The 9160-nt window shown below is 45.8% G+C and overlaps 1 protein-coding gene and 1 non-coding gene across 2 annotated transcripts; one reads left to right on the top strand and one right to left on the bottom strand.

Annotated features, from left to right (window-relative positions):
* Positions 1-6504: 6504 nt before the first annotated feature.
* LOC106362514 lies at positions 6505-7140 on the bottom strand. Its single transcript, XM_013802407.1, has one exon. It carries the CDS (start codon positions 7138-7140, stop codon positions 6505-6507), a length of 636 nt encoding a protein of 211 aa, XP_013657861.1.
* A 1126-nt stretch (positions 7141-8266) lies between these two features.
* Positions 8267-8373, top strand: LOC125586695. The gene has a single exon (XR_007323231.1). It is a non-coding gene; the product is annotated as a small nucleolar RNA R71 (small nucleolar RNA).
* Positions 8374-9160: the final 787 nt, after the last annotated feature.

Here is a 9160-nt window from a genome sequence, read left to right as displayed (position 1 = left end):
GATCAATCTCATCGAAGAGCGAACAGCCGAGCATAAACTTATTCCTTGTCTAGCTCTAACCAGCTATTGACGTCTGCTCGTTTTAGTCCTCCTTCTCCATCAGTGATCTCATATAAAAGAATATATACACATTTTTTTTAACTGAATACAAAATATGAGATCAAGATGATGGTGTGACGGCGAAGGAGATGATGCATGGAATGATTGGCGACTCTGCTAGTTCTCCCTTGTTCTTTACTGAATGTTCTGGGGCAGTTGTTCCGACTGCTTAAACTGACTGTTCTCCTTGTTCTGTTCGAACCTTTGCAACGATAACGAGTAAGAGGTTGTGTCAATCCTTTCCTCTCTAACCTTTTTGCACATATCTGCACATATGAAACTGAAAACATAATGCATGAAGGTGGAATAAAGGCTTAGGTGCAAGGTAGGAACTAGCTAAAAATGAGCTAGCCACTCAGGATCAGCAAGATCGATGAAAAGAGTAAGAAGCCCTAAGTGTAGGTCTCGTTTCCCTAATCTAATGTCCATTACAAGAGGAAATTGCAGTCAATATTAGGTTCAAGTTAGGTGGAGTTAAGTCTACCCAGTGTAACCCGATCGGCTGAAAACTTCTGGAGAGTCAAGTGAGATAAGTCTGGATTGTTCCAGGTCCAAGTGTGGGTCTTTCGTCACTGCTAAGGTCACTGAATAAGAAAGTTAAAGCACGAGGTGGTTAAAAGATCATCACAGAATAGGGTCCTAATTCCCACAAGAGTTTGGACTGACTCTATAAAAACACAAGGACTGACTCAAACATAAAAGCCAAAAGAAACAGAAGGGAGATTAGTTTCACACAATCGCCTCCCCCAGACTTACTTCACACCATCCCTTGTTGTGAAAATAAATTCGAGGAAAGCTAAAACAAACCAAATAAAAGCGAATAAAAAGCAGGAAAATAAATTGTTTAGATGGATAACACAATGAGATAAGATGATGGGGCTGGATCAGTCTGACTCCCCGCTCTCGGAGCGACCCTCCTGTTCCGCGGTAGGCGCTCTCCAGCTGCAGAAGATCCAACCGGTTCCTTGCCTGGGTTGTGTGATAGCTGCGGAGTGTGCTCTTGCGCGGAAGTCCTGCCCTCTTGGCCACTGAAACAACCACCTGTGATTGCTCTGAGGATCCTCTTCATGAGGCTGTTGTTCTTACGCTGGGAGTTAACCATCCAGCGGCAGTATGTCGCATCGTCTGCGTCATCATTGAGTGGGCCCAGATCATAGGCGGTGTCCTCGTCTGGTGTGATGTCCTCTACATCATCCATGTCATGATCAGGGGGCGGTGCTCGCGGATCCGCGCAAAGGAACTCTGGGTCAGGTAAGAAGCGGATGTTCACGATCGTGCTGAAGTTGGTGAGGTGTGGCTACGGGAGCTTGCAGTACAACACGTTTACCTCCTTGTCCGCAAACTTGTAGGTGCACTCGTCGCGGAGGATGTGGCAAGCGATCAGATAAGGGGTGTCGATGTACTCGATCTAATGATTGACCGCGTATGAACGGAGATTGATCCCAAAGTACTTGAAGAGAGGAGTGAGTAGGCTACCACAGCGATCCTTTTTCCCCTCGGACTTGTTCTCGGCTTGCATCAAACAGTCTCATCGCGTATAGAGCATCCATATGAGATGGTACCCAGGGTTAGTGTTAACGACTAGATTGGGATGTACCTAGCTCTGTGGATCTCGTCCTCAAGCCCGTACAACATCTGCAGCTCTCCCTTGGTGACCTTAGAGGTCTGATCCTTAGCGAACAATAGGTTGGAGACCATCTTTGCAATCACCCTTAGAGTAGGGTTTCTGATCTGGGACTAGTACGCCTTTCGGGATGTGAATGTTCCGTTCGCAATGAGGTCCCAAAAATGATCTGTTGGCGTGAACTTGTTAATCACCGCCACCTCTCTATGCTTGTCCGAGATCTCATAAATCTCGTTGAGCTTGTCGAGCGAAAGAGAGCAGAACTTGCCGTCGGCCATGAATGAGAAGGAACAGTTCTCATATGTTGGCTTGGAGTGGTTGTCGTACCCAATGTGAGCTGTAGCGAGCACTTGGCGAACGAGATCCGGGTAGAGCTCGTGAGTTCGGTAGCATAGAGGAGCAATCCCCATGGCGTGGAGCGTTTCGAACACATCCGTGTCGAGACCAAGGGAGACAAGGGTGTCCGCGTGACCGAAACGAGTGGGGAGGATCTCGATGTTAAGGAGTGAGTTGTACCGGTTCGCAGACTCCTTATCCCATCCCTCCTAGTTGAAATCGAGGAGCATCGGATCATCGACGTTGATTGGCTGACCCTCTTGGTCCTTGCGCGGCCATGGGTATGAAGCCGGAGCATTGTGGTTAGGAGGCGGCACATAGTTGTCGCGGGTGATCTTGGGGATTTTAACCGACTTTTGCTTGGTCCATGGAGGCATCTGCAAAAGAAAGCAAGTGGTTGTGGGTTAGTAGCGTTCGTGGGTTGTCTAGAAAAGGATGGAATCATACCCATTCTCAAATAAACTCAAATCGATTCAATTTCCAAACAACCCAATCATAACATGAAGAATAATAACCCGTGAATCACCATAAATCAATCAGCAGTCAATCAGAAATCTCAAAGAAACCGCATCACCTAAACTTGCTAACAGTCGCGATTCTCAGTCAAAACTCTAAAAAAGATGGTTCAAGTGTATTCTCACTTTTGATTTTTCTATCATTCTAACAATCTTAAGATGTATTCATTCAAGTGATGTTGCCAACAAATATCGATTTAAAGCGCTTAGAAGAGGAAAAAAAAGGAGAGAACTGCGAATCGCGATTTGCATGCACGATTGCGAGAGAATTCGATTTGTTACCATGTTTGATTGAGAGAGAGGACTGCAAAAACATAATTGAACTCGAAAACCCAAAGAGTTAGAACCAAAATCTTGACAATCGATTAGGTTTAAAATTTTGACTTAGGGTTTTATCGTTAAGGAGAGGGAGTGTGCGGCGACTTTGGGCTAAGTGGGGGAGTGGAGTGGGTTGCCTTTAATAGACAAACCCTAACCGCTCCCCCTTCTTTTTTCTTTTTTTATTATTTTATTTTTATTTTTTGGGTCCGAAGACATACCAGAAGGAGCGGCTGTTCTCCAGCGAGAACAGTCTGCGGATTGTTCCTCCTGGAAATTTTGGATTTCTTTTTCCTAGAACAAATTTCAAAACAAACTACAGAAAATTTTGGAAAGAAAAACATATTTACACTTACCAGTGGGTTGCCTCCCACCAAACGCTCGATTTTAGTCATTAGCTTGACTTTGGGTAGCAAATTAGGCTGTGGAGGGATCACATAAGGGAATTTCTTCACCTTCTGCGATTGTTGTTTCAGCAAGGTATGGCTTAAGATGCTGTCCATTAATAACGAACTCTCCCCCATTAGGACTTCAGCTTCCCAGAGAACAGCTTCAGCCTGGAGTTGAAAACCAAGACCTTATCATTCGGTTCGAAGCTTCTGCTAATGATCCGCTTGTCATGATATGCCTTGATTTTTTCCTTCTAGATTTTTGTGCTCTCATAAGCCAGGTGCCTGATCTCTTCGAGCTCGTAAATCTGGATGGACCGCCTCTCCTTGGCTGATTTGACATCGAAGTTGCGCAGTTTGACAGCCCATGCCGCCTTGTACTCAAGCTCCACTGGGAGATGACACGCCTTGCCATAAACCAGGTGATATGGAGTGGTCCCAAGTGGCGTCTTGTAAGCTATTCTGTAAGCCCAAAGTGCATCATCTAATTTGAGAGACCAATCCTTTCATGTAGTTCTGACTGTTTTCTGTAGGCTACTCTTGATATCTCTATTAGACACTTCCACTTGGCCACTTGTCTGCGGATGATATGCGGTTGCAACCTTATTTTTGACACCGTTCTTCTTCAAGAGGCCTTGGAAAACCTTGTTGATGAAGTGGGTGCCTCCATCGCTTATGACCACTTTAGGTACTCCAAACCTTGGAAATATTATGGTTTTGAACATCTCGGTCACAACACGCGCGTCATTAGTGGGGCTGGCGATTGCTTCTACCCACTTTGAGACATAGTCCACCGCGAATAGAATGTACTCGTTCTTGTACGAAGGTGGGAATGGTCCCATGAAATCTATTCCCCAACAGTCGAACACCTCAATCTCAAGTATGAAATTCTGAGGCATCTCGTTCCTCTTGCTGATGTTCCTCTGTCTTTGGCACAAATTGAATTTAGAGATGAAAGCTTGAGCATCACAGAACATTGTGGGCCACCAGAAGCCGGCTTGCAAGACCTTGGAGACGGTCTTGAATGCCGCAAAGTGTCCGGCATAAGAAGAACCGTTGCAGTGATGCAGGATCTCTGGAATCTCAGCTTCGGGAACACATCGTCGGAACACTCCATCCTTGCAGTGTCGACACAGGAACGGTTCATCCCAAAAGTAGAGTTTTTGCATCCCTCAGGAATTTTCTCTTCTCATTCCCAGTAAACTCAATTGGTTCCTTCTCTGCAGCTAAGAAATTAGCTATCTCAGCAAACCAAAATAGGTGGGAATATCTCTTCTTGATAGCAGCAACAAAGTGTTCCTTGTCTGTGAAGCAGTCTGCAGAGCAATCCGAGGAACAGTCTGCGGAACAATCAGCAGAACAGTCTGTGGCAAGGGTATCCAATTTGTTCTCGACATACAGACCAATCGCGTAGACTTGTTCTTCGGGGAGACTGTCGTCGAGATCATTTTCTTTGTCGATCTTCATTCTTGAAACATGATCTGCAAATCCATTTTCAATCCCCTTCTTATCCTTGATCTCAAGATCGAATTCTTGGAGTAGGAGGATCCATCGGAGCAGGCGCGGTTTGGCATCTTTCTTGGTCAGAAAGTATCTCAGAGCCGTGTGATCCGTGTGCACTATCACTTTAGAACCTAAAAGGTTGGACCTAAATTTCTCGAACGCATAGACAATGGCTAAAAGCTCCTTCTAGGTTGTGGCATATTGGCATTGGGCTTCATCCATTGTCCTGCTCGCATAGTAGATCACATGCAATTTCTTATCTTTCCGCTGTCCCAGCACTGCTCCCACTGCGAAATCACTTGCATCTATCATGATCTCAAAACGTAAGTCCTAGTCTGGAGGCTGAACCACTGGTGCACTGATCAAGGCTCCTTTTATCGTATGGAAAGCATTCAAGCAATCGCTATCAAACTCGAACTTGGTGTCCTTGTAGAGCAGTCTAGTGAGTGGTCTTGCGATCATTGAGAAATCCTTGATGAACCTCCTATAAAAACCGGCGTACCCCAAGAAGCTTCTGATTCCCTTAAATGATGCTGGTGGTTGCAAGCTCATCATCACCTCGATCTTTGACTTATCAACCTCGATTCCCTTCTCGGAGATCTTGTGTCCGAGAACAATCCCGTCCTTGACCATGAAGTGGCACTTCTCCCAGTTGAGCACCAGATCTTTCTCCTCGCATCGCTTCAACACCCTGCACAAGTTTTTCAAACAAACAGAAAAGAAGCTTCCATAGAAACTAAAGTCATCCATGAAAACTTCCATTATATCCTCGATCAGATCAGTAAAAATAGACATCATGCAACGTTGAAAGGTCGCATGAGCATTGCACAAGCCGAATGGCATTCTCCTGTAGGCAAACGTGCCGTATGGAAATCTGAAAGAAACCTGAATAACCATCTAAAAAGCAATAGTATGGGTGGTTAGCCAATCTTTCAAGCATCTGATCAATGAAACGGAGTGGAAAGTGATCCTTGCGAGTCGCAGCATTCAATTTGCGAAAATCAATGCACATGCGATGTCCAGTTATAGTTCGAGTAGGGATCAATTCATTATTTTCATTTGTTATGACAGTTATGCCACATTTCTTAGGAACTACATGAACAGGGGTGACCCAATTGCTATCGGAGATAGCGTAGATCACACCAGCCTCTAGAAGTTTCATTATCTCTTTCTTTACAACATCTTTCAGATTCAGATTTAACGTCCTCTGATGTTCTATAGAAGTCATTGATTCATCTTCTAGGTGTATTCTACGCATGCACAGATCAGGTGAGATGCCATGAATGTCAGATAGAGAATATCCTAATGCTTTATGATACTTTCTAAGCTCACACAAAAGTTTAGTAGTTTCCACATTGTTCAATTCAGAGTTCACAATAACAGGATAAGTGGAATTTGGTCCCAAGAACGCGTATCTGAGCCCCGTAGGGTGGGATTTGAGCTCGGTCTTTAGAGCTTTCAGTTTGCTCCATGGATCGTCGAGCTGCATGTTCGGCTTTGTAGCGCTTTTCGAAGCGGTTCCTCCGATTGCACTGCCTTGATTGCTCTCGTCTTTCTCCCCCAGACTTAGATAGGTGACAAGCTTCTCCATGCTTCTGGCAGAGTCAAGAATCTTGTTGTACCCGTCTGCATCCACGCTCATGACGTTGTGCTCGGTCTCAGATCGGGTCAGGGCTAGTTCGAGTGGATCGTCGGTCAAGATTTCCTCAATCATTCCTTCTTAAGTGAATATCGCCTGATCTTCATCCTCAACTGTGTAGGTCTGCGCGTCCAGCATCGGTTTCTTCAGCAATTTCTTCATCTCGAACTTCATCGCAATATCTCCTAGGTGAAGATCAATCCTTCCTTGTCGAACATCAATGATCGCACCAGCTGTGCACAACAAATGATGACCCATGATGAGTGGATCTTTTGGTTCCTCTTCAACCTCCAGAACCACAAAATCTGTCGGAACAAAGGTGTTGCCCACTCGGACATGGAGATCTTCCAGAATACCCACCGGTGACTTGACTGATCTATTGGCGAACACCAGAGAGATTCTTGTCGGTTTGAAGTCTGTGAAACCCAGTCGTTTTGCCACGGAGTAAGGCATGAGGTTGACACTGGAACCCAGATCGCATAGAGAACAAGCGAATACTGTTTTCCCAATTTGTATCGAGAGAACATACTTGCCTGGATCATCCAATTTCTTAATCGGCCTGTTCTGAAGTACCGCAGTGCACTCCTTCGAAACCAACAACAGCTCGCTGTCCCCAGTTATCTTTCCAGAGATAACACCTTTCATCAAACTGCGCATAGAAGGCATCATCTGGATCACATCCATAAGAGGTAACTTGATAGTTAGATCCTCTAGCATCTTTTTACACTTTGTCTCCTCCCGATCCTTGCGAGATTTCTTTGCTGGAACAGGGTATGGAACCTTAGGGGTGTATTTGCGCGGAGGAACAGGCACGACAGGTGTAGCGACAGGGGTTGGGTCAGTCTCACCAGACTATTCTGGTTCCTCGTCAGACAAAGGGGGTGCTTCAGATCGTGGTTGCTCACCCTCCTTTTGCTTACCCTTCTCCGCTGCTGACAACTTCTTGGGGACTGCATCCGGTAGTATTCTTCCACTCCTTAGCGCTACGGCACTGCATTCCTTAGGGTTCTTATCGGTCTTTCCAGGTAGAGTACCTTGCTGCCTCTTGACGCTCTCGGTAATCTGCGCGATCTGAACGTCCATCTGACGCATATGGCTGGCTACATTGTCGTATTTGGTACTCAAGTCATTGAACATGTGGTTCATCCTGGATTTGATGTTGGTGGTGACTTGATTCAGCGCTTTCCCTTGAATTTGCTGACCCTGGAGCAACTGCTGCATCATCGTCGCTAGACTCTTCATCTCGTCTTGCGGAGCAATCGCTGGCGAAGGAGCTGTTTGTTGAGCAGTCTGTTGTTTTTGGTTCTGGAACTGGTTGTGCTGCGCCTGGCTCATGACATATGTTCTTCCTTGGTACGGTTTCTGATAGCCGCTGTTCTGTCCTTGACTGTTCTGCGCGTTGTCAATCGGTTTGTCAGTCTTAGGATACGCAAAGAGGTGAGGATTGTTCCTAACTTTGGTGTTTGGGTGGTAGTTCTTGTACTGCCATCCTTGTCCATTGACGTAGCTCACTTCTTGCTGATCATCCATGGTATTGTCCCTTTTAGGTGTGGCGTCTAAAACATTGTTCTCTGATGCAACTTCCTCCATGATGAACACTTGGCTCTGATTACCATTCAACAGCTGATCAACCTTAGCCGTGAGGTCGTCTATGCTGTTTACGCTTTTGGAGCGCTCATTTTCCTTGTTCTTGTCGAGGGAGCTGGACACCATATTTTCGATCAGTGCGAATGCGCCTGGTGTTGTTTGGGTCATGAAATCTCCATTGCTCGAGGAATCAAGAGCATTGCGAAACTCATAGCTCACTCCATCATAGAAAACTTCCAGTATGTAGTCATCCTCAAACCCAAGGTGAGGGCATTCCCTTCGGTACACCTTGTAACGCTTCCAAGCATCATAGAAAGGCTCGTCGGTCTTTTGCTTAAAATTGGAGATTTTATGCCTCAGAGCTGTGGTTTTCGTCTTTGTGTAGAAGTGGCTTAAGAACGCTGCTCTGACTTGTTCCCATGTAGTAAGTGTACCATTCGGGAGAGAGGATAGCCAGCAAGATGCTTTCCCATCCAAGGAGAATGGGAACAACATACATTTGACGTAGCCTGGTGGCACTCCATTCGCGCGAGAGAAGTTGCAAACTCTCTCAAAGTTCTCGATGTGGTCCAAAGGGATTTCAGCCGCGAGACCGTTGAACATTTTTTTCTGCACCAGGCCGATCAAAGCAGGCTTGATTTCATAATCTTGTCGAGTGCAGGGAGGGGACATGATGGCAGAGCGAGTGGTAGGGAAGTTTCGCGGAAAGTTCCGCTCTCCGATGGGAGCGCCTTGTTGCTCAACTTGCTGAGCAGCGAGTTCGGTAGCTTCTTGGAGAGCAGCTTCTTGTGCGTTGATGGTCTGTTGCATCTGCTGCATCTGTTGTTGCATGAGCGCCATTGCAGCAGTTAGATCATTCTGGCCTGCTGGATCATCCATTGTGATGTTATTAGGCCACGGTTGTTGACAGTTCTGTCTTTCTAATCTTGCGAGCTCTTCGTTACTTAGCGTGAAGAATGGTCCTTGTGCGTTGCTCCGAATATGTCTACCGGTCATGCACCTGGATCAGTGGCTGAAACAAAGAGAGAGAAGCAAGTTAGATGTCTTAGACTAAATATAGAACTGAAAAATAAAGGTAAAATATATGGTCCCCGGCAACGGCGCTAAAACTTGACACACTAAAACTGAACTTTTCCTACTGTCAAGTTAA

Source organism: Brassica napus, chromosome C4, assembly GCF_020379485.1.
Source record: "Brassica napus cultivar Da-Ae chromosome C4, Da-Ae, whole genome shotgun sequence".
In the NCBI taxonomy this organism is placed as follows: domain Eukaryota; kingdom Viridiplantae; phylum Streptophyta; class Magnoliopsida; order Brassicales; family Brassicaceae; genus Brassica; species Brassica napus.
Note: the sequence above shows the minus strand (reverse complement) of the source record. Positions and strands in the feature narration are given on the sequence as shown.